At 52.3% G+C, this 19,010-nt stretch overlaps 1 protein-coding gene and 1 non-coding gene across 2 annotated transcripts in view; both read right to left on the minus strand.

The window, feature by feature from the left end:
• The window catches only part of PLCG2 (phospholipase C gamma 2), a 147,942-nt gene extending 129,178 nt beyond the window's left edge, over positions 1–18,764 (minus strand). The window contains exons 1-2 of the mRNA XM_045818416.1: positions 18,639–18,764; positions 12,614–12,850 (exon numbers count right to left, since the gene is read on the minus strand). Coding sequence (XP_045674372.1) covers positions 12,614–12,806 — 193 coding nt within the window. The 5' untranslated portion in view covers positions 12,807–12,850; positions 18,639–18,764. The remainder of the gene's footprint in view (positions 1–12,613; positions 12,851–18,638) is intronic.
• On the minus strand, positions 663–799 carry LOC123806229. Its single transcript, XR_006783462.1, has one exon. It is a non-coding gene; the product is annotated as a small nucleolar RNA SNORA42/SNORA80 family (small nucleolar RNA).
• Positions 18,765–19,010: the final 246 nt, after the last annotated feature.

The raw sequence follows: 19,010 nt of genomic DNA on the forward strand, positions 1-19,010 counted from the left end.
GGAGGAGATGGAAGTACAAACCACACTCATAAGACCCTTCATTCGCTGAAGAATTCTGAGTCTGTGACAGGTGGAACAGCTGACAGATGCCCAGGTGCCAGCAAGGGGGCAGGGCGACGTGAGTCGGCGCAGCTTCCCTGGGGACGACTGAATGCTCCGTGCCCTGAGCCCGTGACACAGCCTTCCCTTCTTCCCAGAAGTTCTTTCAGAAGTTTATCCTATGAATGAAGAGTTAGCTAGAAAAAGGTTCCCAGGATCAGTGGCTGACACAGCAAAATAATAAACTATGTCATATCCAAGAATAGGAGATCGGTTAAAAAAATAAAAATAAGGTGGAAAACTGTAGCCATTTCAAACAAAACAGGAGCATATACCTGGAACAGGAAATTTTTCACAATTGGAAACCACCTGTGTCCATGATCAAAAGGACAGGTGAATCGCGCAAGGTGTACTGACTGAGACCACCGACAGCAGCTAAAAATAACACCACCAATATCAAAGAAGGTGCCTCACAAACAATATATTATGTGCTAATTATAGAATAAAATGTTTGAAATAAATGTAAAAAATATGCATAGGAATAGTAATTATCACATGATACTGGTTTCTCTAGGGAAGGAGGAGTATAGGTGAGGTTTGAGCAATATTTATACTTTTTTTCACACTGTACAACCCGCTTCAGTGCTCACAGCCCACAGGTGAGGAGGCTGGGCAATGGTTAGAGGCTGTAATTTACTCTGGCATGGGCACACTATGAGAGGCCCACAGGGAAGGGTCCACCATAAATCCATTACCATGCTCCAATATTTATAATATTTTATTTCTTATTTTTTAAAAAAGAGCCCTGGCTGATGCAGCTCAGTGGATTGAGCACAGGCTGTGAATCAAAGGGGTTGCCAGTTTGATTCCTGGTCAGGGCACATGCCTGGGTTGCAGGCCAAGTCCCCAGTGGGGGCCACATGAGAGGCAACCACACACTGATGTTTCTCTCCATCTCTTTCTTCCTTCCTTCTCCTCTCTCTAAAAATAAATAAATAAAATATTTTTTAAAATTAAAAAAAAAACAAAAACCAGGAGATCCAAAGAAAATACTATGATTTATTTGCCCAAATTGGTCAGGAGGGGGTACTCACCTCCTGAGGCTGCCATACAAATCAGTGCAAACTGAGTGGCTTAGGACAGCACAGAGTTATCACCTCATGGCCCTGGAGCTGAAAAACCCAAGATGGGCCGCCCTGGGCGAACACGGAGCCGCAGCAGGGCGCCCAGGGAGGGTCCGCTCCCCGCCTCCTCCAGCCGCAGGACGCTGCCCGCATCCCTTGGCTTGTGGACCCGTCCACCTGCACAGCCACTGATCCCATCACTCCGACCTCTACTTCTGCCGTCACACCTCCTGGGCTCTGACCCTCTGCCCTCCCACTTCCACTAACGGCCCTTGCGATTACATCAGGCCCACTCAGTAATCCAGGATAATCTCCCCACCTCGAGATCCTTAATCACCTCTGCAGTGAGCCTTTAACTATACAGCATCACAGAGCCATAGATTCTGGAGATTAGGACACAGACATCGTTGGGGAGTGAGGGTGCACCTTTATTCTGCCTAACACAGAGTACATAGAAATAATAATAACAGCAACAACAACAATAATAGCAACAGCAGCTAACTCTCACAGAGCACACTGGGATACTCTGAGGCACTGGCCCGCAGTGCGCTACATAATCAGCTTCCCTAATGCTCATAGAATCCAGCAGGGCAGCACCGCTATTACCCCATGTTACAGATGGGCACGCTGAGAGGCTGAACAACTGGGCCATGGTCACAGCCATTGTAAGTGGCAGAGCCAAGATTTGAACCCCGGGAGTCAGACCCTGGGAGGCTTGCTCTTGCGTACATTGGTGTTTGTCTGTCATCTTAGTCTCTAGACCCACCTCAATATCTAAAATAGCTAATAATAATAAAAATAATAACAGCATGGTCATGATGTAGCACAAAATGAAAAGGACATATTACTAAAGAGTGTTATGAAAGACTGCATTCTGTAAAAACGGATCTCTATCTTGAACAGAAAAGAGATCTGGCAGGGTGCACACCAAGTGTGAACACACATCCTTCTGGTGCTGGAGAGTGAGTGAACGGGTTGTTCCCCTCACCGGGTGCAGCTACAAATGTTTCTACTAATGAATACATGTTACTTCTATGACGAGAAAAAACTAAAAGCTGTTTTAATCAGGGGAAATAAAACAAGGTCAGAGCAGGTCAGCTCAGAACTGCCTTAAACAGGAAATCACCATAAGGTTCACCCCTGGCCACCCCAGCTTGGGTCCTCCTTGCCTCCCCAGGGACACAGGTCCTCCTCAGGCCAGTCCCCAGGCCAGCATGGGGGCTGTGAGGCTGCTCCCACTGGCAGGGGCTGGCCAGGAGTGGCCTAGAGGGGCTGGGTGTGGTGCAAGGTGAGGCCTGGCCAGCAGGACCCCCATCCTGAGACCGACGACTCCCCCGTGAGCCCTGCAGGGTCCTCTCTTCCTGCCACATTTGCTGTCGCCTGGGCTGTGCTCACTGTAACTTTGCTAGTCTCCACTCTACAAATGAGTAAGTTGCCAAGTTCTCCTCTTCTCCTTTGTCAGAACAGAGTGCTTCTGCGCACACACAGACATCACACCCCCCCCCCCCCCACTCAGTTCCACGGTGGCTGCCAGCACAACTCATGTCAGACGAAAGCAGCATCTCACAGCTTCCTCCCAACTGTGCCAGGAGAGGGAAAAGGCCTCTTGCACCCCAAACTGGCATCATTACTGAGTCTGTTTACAAAACTTCACCACTGCCCTGTTGACACTCCCCCTCCAAGTCCTGCCCCGCCCCCAGACTCACAGAAGGGGAAGGCAAGGAGCTGAGCTGCCTGCCTACCCTTCTTTGCTCAAATCCAAGGGATCTGAACCCCAACTGGACCTTACCCCCATGCCGCAGAATAGCTGGAGGAGGAGGCCTCTCCCTCCATATGTGGGCTCCACAGTGCCGCCATGCACCCAGAGACTAGGGCTCTGACAAACCATCGGGGCAGCAGGAGCACTAGGCCCCTGTCGAGTGCATGCTCTATGCACTTACAGATGTCAAGTTCACAAGGTCCTACAGGGTGGCTCTGCCGTTGCCTCATCTCGCAGATGAGGAAACCGAGGCACTGGGAGGCTAAGAGGCTGAGTGGATTGCCCAGGGTCACATAGCCAGTAAGTGCAGGGCCAAGACTGAAACCATCTTGTAGGGTTGGAGAGGAAGTTGTCACAGAGATGCCCTATCTTAACCCCAGATACTTCTGTCTTTGGAGAGAAAGAGAGGGCATCTGGGTCCTTCCCCTGAGTCATTTGCTGTCCGTGTGTTTGTGAAGCATCCACCGTGGGCCGGGCACAGGCTAGGTGCTGGGGGTCCTCCCTAGTAGGCAGAACAGATCGATGGGTCCCTGCCTCCCAGAGCCCACAGTCTGAGGTGAGGATCCTCAGGACCTGGCTCCAAGGTCAGCCCTGGCAGGAGACAGGAAAGTCACCACCAACACATTTCTGGCTTCCACTTCAAACTGCATGACACTTAAGTCTCTTCCAGGACAAAACAAGACCCAGCACTTTGCTAGCCAATATGTGAAAATGCACTCTAGGGTCGATGGGCGCAGTGCGGGAGGGGGTAGGGGGTAGCAATCTTTTCTTCCAAAAGGATGTACCAAAGGATAGCTTCTAATAGCCCCCTCCCCTAGTTGGACATCCAGAAGAGATCTAACTCATACTAACTAGTCGGGAGTCTCTAATTACACAAATTGGGACACACCTGAATTCCAGGGCTTGGCACTGTCGCAAGGGACAGAGGCTTCCTGTGCCCGGGCCTCTGCTCCTCAGAGACGGCTGCGTCCACACTCAAGCTGCCTCTCCTCTCCCCGCCGACAGCCAGATGGAGTTCCAGGCTGGGACATCTCATTCCCCAAAGCCAGACTGAAAGAGACCCATGTCCACACCCTGCGGCTGAGGGAGCACAAATGGGACCAGCTACAACTAACTGGACATGCATGGGATTCTCCAAAGGGGAGGCCTGGTTGCTTGAAGGAGAGATTCCAAGAGGATACAGGAGAGAAGCATGAGGCATAATAAGAACAAACCTTACCTACTATTTCCCAGGCCCCTCTCTAAATGATTTGACTACAGGAACTCATCTGATCCTCCTAACGAACCTACGAGGTGGATACCATCATTCTTCACATTTTACAGCTAAGGAAACAGAGGTACGGAGAGATAAGTCTCTTGTCCAGGATCACACCGCTAATAAGCCCAAGTTGGGATTTGAACCCAAGCAGGCTGGCTCTAGTTCCCACATTTAGCCAGTCCATGTCACTCTCCCTCATGCCCTCATGGCCCAAGCCAAATCCAATGCAGCCAGGAAATACGATGGCACTTGGAATACACTTTAACTCCTTTCTAACAAACTCCAACTCATTCATGATATCTGTGGCCAAATAGATGCATCAATTGCTGTGCTCACCCCACTGCTCCACTTTGCTAGGGCTGCTGTGACAATGTACCACAAATGGAGTAACTTCAACAACAGAAACCCGTTGTCTCACAGTCTGGTGGCTGGAAGTCCAAGCTCTGGGTGCCGGGGGCGCTGGTTCTTTCTGAGGGCTGGGAGGGTCTGTTCCAGGCCTCTTCCTAACTTCTGGTAACAGCTGGCAGTCTTTGCAGGTGCATTGCTCCAACCTCTGCATCCATCATCGCATGGCCTTCCCTCCCTCTGTGTATGTGTCTGTGTGTGTGTGTGTTCTTATGAGGGCACCAATCAGATTGGAATAGGGGTTCACCCTATGCCAGCATGACCTTATCTTAACTAATTACATCTGCAACAACTCAATTTCCAAATAAGGTCATCCTGAGAAGCTAGGGGTTAGGACTTTGATATATGAGTTTAGGGAAGAGGGTACAGTACAATTCAACCCATTATAGGGACCCACCCCTGCGCACAAACCCTGAAGAAGCGAGACTGTTCTCCAACAGAAGACACCGTCTAACCCAAATCCCCCATACTCAAGCTGACCAGAGAGGACACTGGCCTCAAAATAGCCAACTCCCCTGCATTGGCTCAAAGGATCTGGCCAATCAGAGGCCTCTCTCGGGAGTCATTCCTTGGGAGACTGGAAAAACAAAGCCTTCACTGATGGGGCCACACAGAAAGTCAAGGTGGAGAGAGCCTTTGCTGGGAAGGGTCAAGCCATGGCAGCAAGGAAACCTAAGAGGGCAGACAAGGCTGGTCTATGGACAGCATCACCACCTGTGGCTCTTATCACTTACAAACAGGCAAGACCTCAGTATCGCCATATTCCCTTCCCACGAGGCCCAGTGGGAAGGCTAATCACTTCCCCCGATTCGTACAAGACCTCCCAAATTTACCATCATTCTATTCTTTAGCATCAGTGGGCCTCCTACAGCCACCTCTGCACCTTCCAAAAGTAGGGCTGTGGAGGAGCCTGGGAGGTCCCACCAAACCCATTTCCCATATTTCCCAGCATCCTTTGCAGCTAGTCACAGGCCAGGTTCTGCTCACCGGAAGGTGGGAAGCTTCTACCTTCCAGGACCGGGTCATAAATTCCTCCTAAGCCATCTTCTACACTTCCTCTTCCCCCACATGCTCGCTGGACAGACGATCCTGGAGATGGCCTCAGATGCGTCGAGGGATGGTGACACTACCAGATGGCAGAGCCCCACCCCCCCCAATCCCACTGCATCATGACTTGAGTGATGAAGTTGTATCATATCAAGAAGTCGAGTGTCCCTGCAGTTAGCCCACCCTGACGAATCCAGAAGCTTACAGACATGCCCTCCGCCTGGAACACTCTCTCCCCAGAGCCTCCTGTGGCTTCCTCCTCCTCACCCTTCAAGTCTCAACCCAGTGTCACCTTCACAGAGAGGTTTCTCTGATGCCTGCCCTGGTAAAACAGCATTCCCCACAGGTTCCTCTTTGTCACCGGGCCCTGTTTCTTTCCTCCCTGGCATCCATCACCATCCAAAATGACTGAAGTAGTTATTTAACGTTTTCTGTCTTTCCTGTGAAACTGTCAAGTCCTCTTGGGATCTCCACTGTCCTGTTCACTTTATCCCTAGGGACACCCACAATACCTGACGCACACCAAGTCCTCTTCGAGTGTGTGCTAAATCAACGAAAGAACAAATCCTAAGAACGTCAAGTGATCATCACCCAGGACAGAAGACAACCCTTGTGTAACCATAGAAACCAATTCCTCAAACGTCCAGCATACAAGCAAGTCTGTCTCAGTGTCAGCAATAAAAACAGTTCTATTTTCACAGCAGCAGCTCCAACGTGGATGTACCCCAGAAGGGGAGCTGGCTGACCCACTGCGTGAGGCAAGAAAAATCACTGTATAAATGCAAGTCCTAAATATTGACCTCCTTCTTCTATTGCATGACCCCATTTCCCCTTGTTTGATAATGGTGATGACGACGGTGACGATGATGGTAAGGATGACAAGAGCAACAAATAATGGAGCACCTATCTCCTGTGTGCCTGGCCCTATTGAGAGCACATCACATATATTACTTCATTTAATCCTCCCCAGAGCCCAGGGAGACAGGTTCTTTTATTAGTCTCATTCCACAGATGTGGAAATGGAAGCCCAGGGAGGTACCGAGAGTGGTCTAAGGTCATACGCCCATGAAATGCAGGGCTGGCATTGGAGCCCAGCACTCAGGCTCCGGCGTCTGTGCTGCTGGCTGCAGCCGTAACTGCACACCTGTAACCGAGAAATCAGCCAGTGTGCAGCCGCCGGGACTGCATCTTACTTCCAACAGGTGCATGACCGGAGGAGGTCGGGGGCCGCTTCCACAGAGTGGACTTCTCCTCTGACAGGAGATGCCTGTGAGAAAAATCTACTTTTTACTATTTGGAAAACACTTTGATAAAATAGCAACTTTCCAAAAAAATCCTCATTTATTTTTAATGGGTAAGAGGCCCAAGGATGGATTTCAGAACCCACTGGAGGCAGCACAGCCCCACCTCACTGCCCCCGCTCTGCTCGCACTTGTCCTTGCTACTGCATTCGTGGTGTGCCTGGAGGTCTGTCTCCCGCTAACCAAGGCCCCCCAGGGTCCCCTTCCTCGTGGTATTGCTAGCACCCAGCAGAGTGTGTCCTCTGCCCGTGGCAATGGCCGCACTTCCCTCCTGCTGTGACACAGTCTGAACGGAGCTGTGGTTCTCGGGCCCCCAGCAGGGTGCTCCTCTATCACACACAGAACTGAAACATCTCTGAGACTACGTAGGAGGAGAAAGCAACACAGAGCAGGAAGACCATCGGAGACTCCAAAGGCAGAGAGAGGCGGAGTGAACTGCAGTTCTGCCCCTTCCTGGCTGTGTGGCCTTGGGCATGTCACCTAGTCTCCCCGGGGCTGTTTCCTCAGAAATAAAGTGGGGATGAGTCCTGCCTTGCAGGGTCACTGTGAAGATCCATTAGAGGTAGCTGCTATTGTTGTTGTTGTTGTTGTTGTTGTTACTATTATTGGGCAAGCCAAGAACCTAATACCAAACAGAGCTGCTCAGTTTTTGAGCATTCCTCATGCATGGGCAGCCACAGCTTACCCAAAATAAGCAGATGGAGAAATGTATGTGAAAACATCAGGCTGAAAGCCTATTCAGTCCAGATGGACACCATCCAAGCCCTAAACATGGCTTATTGCCACACAGCCGAGACTCCACAAACAGGTAGCACCGAGGTGGCTGCCCCATGAATGGCTGAGACGCAGGAGAGCCCCGAAGGTTCAAACCAGAAAGAGCCAGAGCAGGTGGCTTTGTATGCAGAGGCTGCGCAGTTGGTCCCGGGAGGAAGGAAGAACCACCGGCTGCGCTGCCCGTGCTCCCTGCCAGAATCACAGACTCAGGGAGCCAGGGTGGGAAGAAACCTCTGACTATATTCTGTTCCAATTGTACGATATTTCCCATATATACAAAAGTGCGTGAAATAAAATCCATTTAATTCTCACCCAATAAGTTAGGAACTATTATTACCTCACTTGACAGGGAAACTGAGGCACGGACTATCTCGGATCACACACATAGGAAATGGTAGAGCAGGGATTTGAACCCAAAGTCAGGATCCAGAGTCCAGGTGTGCTCATGGTTGCTTAGCTCCAAGGTGGTCACTATCAGTTTCTTCCCACCCAGGATGTGCACACGCACCAGCCACTCCCTCCCCACGAAGAAGTTCCCCGATCTTGAACCTGAGCTGGCCTTGGTGACCTGAGCTGGTGCATGTGACTCTCTGGGACTTCTGACGCTACGTCCTGCAGCTTCTGCCCAGACTCCTGGAAAGGCACCCTCGGGGCACCAGGAGCCACGTCGCACGTCCAGCTTCCCTGGGACAGCCAGGCAGCAGGGCTCAGTCAGCAGTTCCAGCTGGGCCCGGTCCTCCAGCATCACCACCACAGCACCAGACGTGGAGCGAGGATTCTGGAACCTTCCAGCCCGGGGGAGATACCAGCCCTATACCCCCAAATCACTGCTGTCCAGGCCACAAAGAACAAAAGAGTTACCCAGCCCAAATCTCTGGCCCACATATCTCCTCACTTGTGTTCAGTGGCGGCCACTGACCCCACTTCGGGATGGCCGTCCTGCTGGCCACCTGGCCAGCCTCTCCCTCTGCCCTCCATGCGAGCAGCTGCTCCGTGGGGAGGCCTCTCCCACTTCCCACCACCTCCACCACGCCCACACGGACAGAGCCTCCCCCTCAGGTGGCACCCAGTCCAGACCCTCCCTGTGGTCAGGAGCACGCAATCCCACGATGGCTGGTTGCCGACTCTGCTTCCCGTCCAGGGCAGGGACTCCACCCCCGCCCCTCAGCGGAGTCTAGCTCCCCAGATGACAGTAAATATGGGCTGAACACACGAAACAGCTCCGTCACAACAGGGTCCAAAGAGAAGCCCTGACGTGCCTGATGATGTTTTACAGCTCTAAACAAAGTCAACACGTGACTCTGGACCAGGGTTTCTCAACTTTGGCACCACTGATATTTTGTACCGAAAATCAATTACCTGTGATGGGTGGGGCCTCTGGGCAGCATAAGATGGTTAGCAGCATCCCTGGCTCTGACCTACTCACTAGATGCCAGGAGCGGCCTCCCCCCAGTGACCACAAGTAAAAATGTCTACAGGCATTGTCAAATGTCCCTGGACAGGGCAGGGGAGGATCACCTGGATGAGAAACACTCACCGCTCCAGAGAGTGGCATCTGTGTATGTGCCCACCTACATCCAGGCCCCCACGGAGGACATGGTACCTGCCGGAAGTCACGTGCCACTTACCAAGTACTCCAGAGCCACACGCGTGCTCCCGCATGCTCGCCTGCTCCTTGCAGACCTCAGAGTAACCTTCAGTTCTTGCTACTAAGAGCCTCGAGGGAACTCAACAGCTGGGGGTTCCCCTAAGGACATCACACTGACAATGGGAGGCTGAGAACATGGCCCTAAAAGTCCCTGCCCAGGGCCCGGAGGCCTGTCCTCTCAAAGTGGTCAGTGAAGCACCGCTTCTAAGCTCTTTACCCCTGAACTGGCTTTTTCTGTCTCTTGACAACCACCACCAACACAGCCGTCTCACACAGGACGGCCAGCACACGCTCGAAAACGCAAATGCACTCACACCATCCCTCTCTGGACCCCCTACTGTGGATCCCCACTGTTCACCAAAGTCCAAACACCTAAGCAAGACGCCGTCACCCTGGAAAGCAGGGTGCCACTCGTTGGCGAAAGTAACAGCAGCAGTGCCCGCGGGTTGAATGCCTGTCCCGCGCTACATGCTGTGCTGAACCCCTCTGACGTGCTCCCTCCTTTGTTCACTCCCAACTACAGCTCTGCAGAGTGGACAGCAACAGTATCCCCGTTCTACAGATCAGAGAATTAAATCTTAGAAAACGATGCAACTTGCCCACGGTCACACAGCACAGCTCATCAAGTGGTGCTGGAAATCAAGCCCCGCACTTCTGTACTTAATGCCATGATGCAGGCTCCACGAGGGTGTGAATCTAACTTAACTGCTGCTGTGACTCCAGTACCTGGAACAGTGCCTGGCAGAGCAGGCACTCGAGGATGGAAGGGTAGAAGGGTGGGGGAGGGAAGGATGGGTGAGTGAACGGGAGGGAGGCTGCAGAACAGAGCATCTCAAACCTGGCTGATTACCAGGATCACTGGGACGCCTATTAACCACAGTTCTCAGTCCCGACCAACCTAGTGAATGACAGTCATCCTGGGCCACTCCAGGGAGAAGGAAGAATTGCTTTTATTAATTGAGGTGGGAGAACTACAGAGCATGGATCTCAGAAGCCAAAATCCTGTCTGGTGCCCCTCAGAATGAGCTTCAGGAGAAGGTTCCAGCAGCCTGTACTTGTAATAGCCCCTCAGGTGTTCCCTACAGTCAGCTAGGCTTGGGGCCAGCAGCTCAGAAGAGAAAGGACCAGTCCACTCTCACGCAGCACACCTGTATTTACGGTCAGCGCCCCTGCAGGCCCCACCCCGTCCCAGCTGCAACAGGTCTGAGTCAGCTGGGAGGTTGAGTGTGGCCAAAGCAAACAAAACTGGGAGGAAAGTTGGCTGCCTCCACGCGTTTTCAAAGCAGGGCTCCTGGCCCTGGGCCACCTGAGGCCTCCTTGTCTCGAAGCCAGGAGCAACCTTTTGGAAAGCTATGTGACCTCACTCACGATAAGAGAAATCAAATAAAGAATTACGCCAAGCTACCTGAGTCTACCTGTGAGTGGCCACATCCAGAACGTCATCGTGTAGACAAAGGTGTGGGGAACAGGCACTCTCACACCTCATGGGCTTTTCTGGAGTGTTGTCAAGCTGCCAAAGTTAAAGTGCCCCTTAACTCAGAAACCACACTTATAGGAAGCTGTCCTTTGGATGTACCCATATGTGTAGATACGTGGACAACCCTCACGAACTGCTGGTGGGGATGCAAAACAGTGCAGCCCCTTGGAAAACAGCCTGGCAGGTCCCAGAACGCTCGAACATGGAGCTGCCACGTGACCCAGCAGTTACACTCCTGGGCACAGGCCCACAAGCAACAAACTCACATCCACACAAACACCAGTACACTGATGTTCACAGCAGCACTGTTCCTAATCGCCCGAAAGTGGCATTCACCCAAGCGTCCATCAGTGACTGGATGGGTAAAGAAACGGTGGGACATCCGTGCAGTGGACTATTACTCGGCCATGAAAAGGGAGGAGGCACTGACACATGCCGCCGCATGGACGAACCTTGAAAACAGTGTGTCGACTAGAAGAAGCCAGGTGCAAAGGCCATGACTCTACTTAAAGGAAAGGTCCAGAGCAGGGAAATCCAGAGAGGCAGAGAGCAGATGAGCAGCTGCTCAGGCAGAGGAGGAGGATGGGGAACCGAGGGGGATGGCAAAGGGTCCAGGGTTTCTTTGTGAGGTGATGACGATGTTCTAAAAGGGACTGTGGTTGGGGGGTGGGGGGGCGGGGAGGGCTCAGATCTGTGACTATACTAAAAACCACTCAACTGTTCCTTGTAAATGGCTGCATTGCATGGTGTGTGAATTATACAGAAGGAAGAGGAGGAGAAGAGGAAGAAGAACGTAAGTATAGTTGCTGCCGCTAATAGCAAAAAACAGTTCGAATGTCCCTCTCTAGGGGCTAAACTACTGCACTGCAGCAGAACCCCGTGTGGCCGTGGAAGGAGGCAGAGCAACGTGCTGGTAACAAACCACCTCCAAAATAATCACTAAATTTAAAGAAGAATCAAGGTGCAGAAGTGTATGTAGGAGGTACCCATCTGTGTAAAAAAAAAAAAACACGACACACACATTAAACAAGCACGGAGTAATTCCAGAAGACAAAAAAAAACTTGATAATGAGCTTGCCTGTGGAGTGCAGGGTGAGAGCTGAGAGAGACATTTATGAATTTTTTTGGTTTTCCCCCAAGTGTACATTTTAGTTTTTCAATTAAAAAGCAGTCAATAAAAATGCAAATTAAAGCAAGTCCCTACAACTGAAAATTGCTTGAGTCTCCTCACTTCATTAAAAACCAGTCTTAGAGACTTTAGGAAGTGAGCCACTCGCCCAACCTCCGGCGGGTGGGGAAGGGCCCGCACTGCATCCGAAAGCTACAGGACGTGCACTGTCCACACGAGCTAAGGTAAAGGCCTCTCACTCTGCCGTGTGCAGGAAAGTGAAACGGGCATTTACCTGGCCACTGAGCTGGGAGCGTCCGCAAACTCTGGCCTGTCCGCCCTTACGAGGGCAGGCGGCTTGACCATCAGCAGGAATCAAACGCCCGGCTGCGGCCAGCCTGCGTGCACCCCGACCAGCCCAGGCGAGCTGTCTGAGTGTCGGTTCCAAGTCGGCCCACACGGGCCTCTGTCACTTTGAAGGAACTGACTGAGCTTCCCCCACCTGCTCCAAACCCCATCAGAGACCCAGACAAAGTGGCCATGCTTCCATTTTTAGAGGAGAAGAAGGAACTGAACCAACAACTGCAGTGACAAGTCAAGGTAGGAAGGTGAGGAGATGCACGGTCCGGACTCGGACGACAGGCTACTCCGCCCCCGCCCAGCAGGTACTCACAGAAACCTTCGATCTTGTCGGCCGTCTTACTCCAGGCCACCTGCCGCGTCTCCATGATCACCTGGACGGTCCTGCGCTCCGGGGTGGACTTGCGGAAGCTGAACACGGTCATCACTGTGCCCAGCTCCAGGGCTCTCTTGATCTGACTCTTCTCATACTCCGGAAGGCCGTCCACATTGACCATGGTGGTCATGGTCGGCCTCTCCAGGGAGGAGGAGGAGCGAGGGAACAAGGAGGCTGGGAGGACAGAAGAAAGGAATGAATTGGTTTTAGTTGACTAAGGGGGATTTAGTTAACAGGGCTTAGACTTCAAGAGCCAAAATCCCGTCTCACGACCAGCAGAGTGAGTTTTAGGAGAAGGTTCTAGTGGCAGCAAACTGCTGACCACTCAGAGCCCACACAGAGGTTTAAACAGAAGTGGAGGTGTGGGAAAAGACTCCTGACCTCAATGACCCAACCGTTATCCAGGCTTTGAATACGCAAATCACCCCAACCTGGCTGCGAGCTCCTCCCTCCCCACATGCTTTTATGCTGCAGAATATTTGAATAGCCAAAGCAGCCCACACCTGCTCCCAGCCCCCACCCGCAACACCAGCATCCCCTTCTACCCTGCCCAGAAATACATAACCATCCCTTTACTTCCTTAATGACACTGGGACCAGAGGATAACAATTTTTTAAAAAATACTCCAGAATGTGTCCATGGAGACCTCTGCATGGACATGGGGCCAAAGGGACAGAAAACCTCAGGGCCCAGCAGCCTCAGGCTGAAATCCCAGGTAGGTTTCTGCTGCCTGTGCGTCCCCGGGTGGGCAGTGTGGCCTCTGCAAGCCTCGGTGTCACCCTTTCTAAAACGGGGGTGTCGGACAGTTAGAAAGCTTAGAATGAGATGTCACCAGCAAAGCACCTGGCATGCTGCTCGGCATCCAGCAGGTGACCTTGATTGCCCCTTGTCCCCACACACAACTGATGTCTATCAGAGACATGCTGGGGACCCGAATCTAAGAGCGGCCTTGTCTGGCCTCTCTCACAACCACACACCAGCCAGCGGCAAATCCAGGACCCAGCCCTCTCGCCCCTTCATGGGTTCCTCCTAGGAGCCCGTACTTGGAGCATTCGAAGCACCCTCTCACTGGCCTCCCTGCTTCAGCCTGCCTCCCACGGACAGCTCACAGACCAGTAGCCGGAAGGTGCTTTTAGAGCACAAGTGAAATCACGTCACTCCTCTGTTCAACCCCTGCAGTCACTCCCTGAGCCCTCGCTCTGCACCCTCCAACCTAATTCTGCCTCCCAAATGTCTAAAGACACACTACCTGCCACTCGAAGGGGACCTGAAGTGCAGGCTGGTTAGCTGCAGGCCCTTCACCACAGGGGCAAACACAAGGCCTGCAGGCCGGATGTGGCCCTCCACCTTGTTTCATCCCGCCCGGCACCTTGTTTCTACCCAGCGGCAGCGCTAAGCTCTCACTGAACTGTTAAGGAGCAGTTACATGTATACAGTCCTAAAATTACATTCGGCCCTTTGAAGGCAACCGTGAGGCTGATGTGGCCCCTGTGAAAATGAGGTTGACACCCCTGCCCTACACCAAGTCCCTTAAGCCCCCTGGGCCTCAGTTCCACACTTGTAAAGGGGAAAATTGATCACAAGAACCAAAGGTTCTTATGAGAATTAAACCCAATTTGTATCTTAGGTCCTTAAAACAATGACGCAAAGTCAGTGCTCCTGGGATTTAGTTATTGCTAAACGTACTGTTACCCGTTGTTCCGTGTACCTTCCTTATTGTCCCCCGTCTCCAAACCCCTTTAGAAGCCCACAGTTGTCACTCTGCAGAGAGGCCTGTGGTCAGCCGGGCTTCTGGGCCTCCACGCTGGCTCTGGCTCCCCCAGAGCCTCCAGCCAAGATGCTCAAACTTGGGGCCTCAACTCCCTCACCTATAAAATGGGGATAACAACACCACCCGAAAGAGTGCTGGAAGGACTGAGTTACAATGTGTACACAGCCCCCAGAATTTAGCAAGGCCTCAGATATTAATCAGCCAGGCAGTCAACACCTTCATCGAGTGTCAGCTCTACACCAGGCCCTGGGCTGGGGATGAGCAGGTAAATGAGGGGGAATGGAGAGAGACCCAGGCCTAAGCTCGCCCCTCCCTCCCACAGCCAAAGACACCACTGCAGGTGTGCTGGGAGCCAGAGACAAATACTGGGTTGGCCAAAAAGTCCATTATGTTTTTTCCATAAAAGACACGCTTTTCTTGTTCACTAATAAATTCATTGATTTGGATATTTTGAGTATGCCGGCTATCTCCTGCTATTGGCTTCTAGCAGGCAGAGGCCAGGGGTGCTGCTAAACATCTTCCAATGCACAAGACAGCCCCAGGGCAAAGAATTATTTGGCCAAAAGGTCAATAGTACCAACAAACTTCGCAAACCACTTTTGACACATTTGATCAGTCACAGCACCTTCTCCATACACTGCACAAATCTTTTTTTTTATGTTTCAGCTGCATTTTTACCTTTCTCAGAATAATAGAGCATAATATGCTGAAAATGTTGCATATCTTCTTCCATCTTCAATATTAAAGTGGCTGTACAAAATTCACCAGTTTTGATGTTTTTCTAAATGCGCACTGATATGAGAGCTGTCATAAGTCAATCTAACAAAACTGTTTCAAATTGAATTAAATACAACCTAGCACAACTAGAGCCATCATACAGAAAAAACTGTAATGGACTTTTTGGCCAACCCAGTAAGACCATGAACTACACCTGTCTCTGTCCATCCATACCTATCAGTCAGCATGAGGACTCTAACGCAGAGAGATCCACACAGCAGCAGGGACGCTGGGGAGGGTGTGCCAAGGCAGCAGCGGGAAGGGTCCCCCTAGTTTAGTCTGGGGGGAGGCCGGGAGTTTAGAGGGCTCAAAGAAAGCCTCTGGGGGGAGAGGGCATCTGAATCCAAACTTTAAAAAAAAAAAAAAAGAATGAAGCAGGAGGGAACCGTGTTCGAGGCAGAGGAATGGGCTTAATGAAGCAGAGGCCCTGCTCCCAGACTAAGAAGGTGAACCTCCTGCCTCTCCACCTCCTGCCCCAGGTCAAGGCGGGAACAAGGTGCCCTCGGCCAGCCTCACCCAGTCACTGCTTGTTGGCCCTCCCCGGGTGCCAGCATCTGCGCTATACCTGGTGCATCTCACTGACCTCAAGGAGAAATACAGGAAACAGGTCCAAAGGGATGAAATGATGTCACCAAGGTCGTGCGGACAAGTGGTGGCACCACGACTGGAACCCTGGTCTGGATCCCACCCCCCTGCTCTTTCGGCACCTGCCTCCTGAAATTCAGAATCCCGTGGAAGGATGTGGCCAGATAGTAACTAATCTGGCAGCCCCTGTCCCTCTCTAGAGAGAGGTTAAAGGACCTGTCCAAGGCCACACGGCTGCAAAGTGGCAGAACTTTGAACCTGGTGCCAGCTCTGTGGCTCCCTGTCAGGCCGACCCTGGAGTTCCCCACTCCCAGGGCTCAAGGTCAATGTGCAGGAGGGCAGAAAGAGGAAACACACGCCCTGTCACAACACCTCCACCTTTGATTAAACGTGCCAGCAGGGAGGCACTGGGCTCCCAACTCTGGCTCTGGGAGTCTTGAACTTGACTGTCCCTGGATTCTGATAAATTCCTGCTTAGAAGCCCTGCCGCGAGGATTGGCTCGACCATAAACATCAGGTATCTCCCACTCCCTCTGGCCAAGAACTGGAAAGACATCCTCATGGCCACAAGATCGTTGGAAACAACCACCAAAATCCAGCCTGCTCCTGACCCAGGCTTCCACCGTGGGATGTTCAGCAACCCAGGGGAGGGCTCCAGCCATCAGAGGCAATTTCCATTTTGCTTCTGAAAAATGAAGGAAGGAAGGAAAGAAGGAAAAGGAAAGAATAGCCTTGAAATCCCTTTTTTGTTCCTGTTCCTCACCTTCCCTGGGTAACTTTGTAAAATAACTTATGATATAAATGTAAACGTGGCTGAGGTTCAGTATGAGGTTTCACCATTGCTACTTCTCATGCCCTTCTCTTTGAAACAAACTTCTAGAACTCGAGGACCCAGCACCGGGCAGCAGGGGAGTTTTCTTCTCTTCGTAGCTTCCCGCACACATTAGACCAGTACAGGACATCACACAAAATCCCACGAAATAATTCTTCATTAAAAGTCAGCAGAGTCGCATCCCTGAGAGGTGAGCCACCCTTCTGCAGCTTCGGAGCTGTCGTGGCTGCGCTCACACCCGCCCTGCCGCATCGGGATGTGTTTTCGTGCAGGACAGGCACGAAACAGGCATCAGCCACTGCAGGGAGGGGTGCGCATCGGCTCCACTTTTTTTTTTTAGGGCAACCTGCGAGCATCTAGTAAAACATGCATATGCTTTGATCCAATAATCACTTAAGTGCAGAAAGAAACACGCACAAAGATGTTCACAGGGGCATCCCGTGTAACAGAATAAGAGAAAGAATGAACAACCCAGGAAACAACTCAACTGCCCATCAGTTGGGGGAGAGAGGTGACTAGGGAAGAGTTCTGCAAATGAATAATGAAACATGCACATGAAAGAATGTACCCCAGCTATTGGAAAGAGCGAGGACGGGTTATAAGCGATTGGATCTGGAAAGACCGTGAGAGAGATGAAAAAGAGTTGCAAACCAGTTGAGTATAAATTTTTAGAAGACTGTCTGCTTATAAATCCAGGGAGAGGGGTTACTCTGGGGGCAGGAGTGGAAGAAGGGAGAAAGAACGACTTGATTATTTATTAACTGCAGTGGTGACATGGTGGATACGTTTTTCCTTTTTGTATTTTTACTGTTTTCTAAAAGAAGAACTATTTTCAAGTTTTCTTACTGGCCATTTCCCACTGACTTTTCCCATTTCCACCCAGCAAAGAGTATGTACGGGGGTGGGGGGGGGTCCCCACTGTCCCAGGTCAAGTGGTGCAGAGGGTGGGCAGTCGAGGGGATAACAGCATCGTTAGGCAAGTTCAGCATCAATGAAGCCTGCAGTGGTGTCTGAACCAATACACACGTGGCGAGCACACCTTTTTAACAGGGTAAGTGCCTGGGGCTGGGACTAGCCCTAAATTAGTAAACCCTCCCTGAAGAACTGTGGGTAAGGTTGATGGCCCCAGCCCCCATGCAGGGACCTTAACCAGAGGGTAACAAGCCAGATACCCTTTCCATAGATAAGCCCCAACTCTCAACACAGCCCTGGAGTGTATCCCAGTGTTCAGGGGAAGAAACTGACGCTCAGAGAGGTTCTTCAACAAGCCCGGGCTCACACAGCTGAAATTGAAATTCAAATTAAGTTGATAGAGAAGGCCACCTGTTTCCCTTGAGCTACGTCAGGCCCCTCACCCCACCACATTCTTCATTCAAGATTAGGGTGCCAAGAGTCCCTCCCCAGCCTCCGCGGGAACCCAGGAGCCAACCCCAGCCCAAACGGGACACATCTTTTTCTCGAATTCATCCGCTAAGGAGGGAAATGACCTCTTTGGGATTTCAAAACAGAACCAGGAAAACGCACAGAAGTGCACGCATAATCACGCACACAACTGCGGGGCCCGAACACTATCCTGGTTCTCTTGCCTTCGGGAAAGGCTGCGCCTTCGTGGTATCGCGCCGCCACCCACCCATCCTCAACCACCTGTACAATACGGGGAAGTGCCGGGGCGGCCGCGCGCAGTGGGCGAGCCCTAGGCACAGAGGTGGCCAAAAACACAGAGCCTTGAACGTCAAATCCAGCACTGGCTCCGACCCCCTCGGACCGCAAGCCACTCCGCTTCCTCTGGGTCCCCATACAAAGCCTGGGCTACCCCAAGACACCGACCCCAAGTGGCGAACCCCGGGCACATCGGGAGAGGACCCAGCCGCTGCTCCCCACCCCGGCCCGCTGAGCCCGGGCGCAGGTTCCCTCTGGACGCAGCCCACCGGGCGCCAGCTCCCCCGGGCTCAGACCCCCAGCACCCACTTTCGCTCCTATCAGGCCGGGCCACCCACCTGGCCGTGCCCCAGCCGCAGGTCCCGGCTCCGGGGTCCCGCGCGCAATCGCCCGCCGTCCGGGCTCCGGGCACTCCCTGACGCGCAAGCCCTCCGACGCCGGCGCTCCTACTTCTGCTTCTGCTGCAGCCGCGCCACGTGACTCCTCGGGTGCCGCCCCCCCGCGCCCGGGCCGGCCCCACCCACCCCGAGGCTAGCCCTGCCCCGCCCGCATCTCCGAGCACCCCCGCGCGGCGTGCCTGGCCTAAGACTCCAGCAGAAGAAACCGAGGCAAGGAGAGTGGAGGCGAAGTCATTTGCAAGTTTTGCAAAGACGAAAACTTCCACATATAGTAGCATTTATGGAGCGCCTACTGCATACACGTGTTTTACA

This window comes from Phyllostomus hastatus, unplaced genomic scaffold (genome assembly GCF_019186645.2).
Source record: "Phyllostomus hastatus isolate PE091 unplaced genomic scaffold, TTU_PhHast_1.1 phas_scaffold_345, whole genome shotgun sequence".
Lineage (NCBI taxonomy): Eukaryota > Metazoa > Chordata > Mammalia > Chiroptera > Phyllostomidae > Phyllostomus > Phyllostomus hastatus.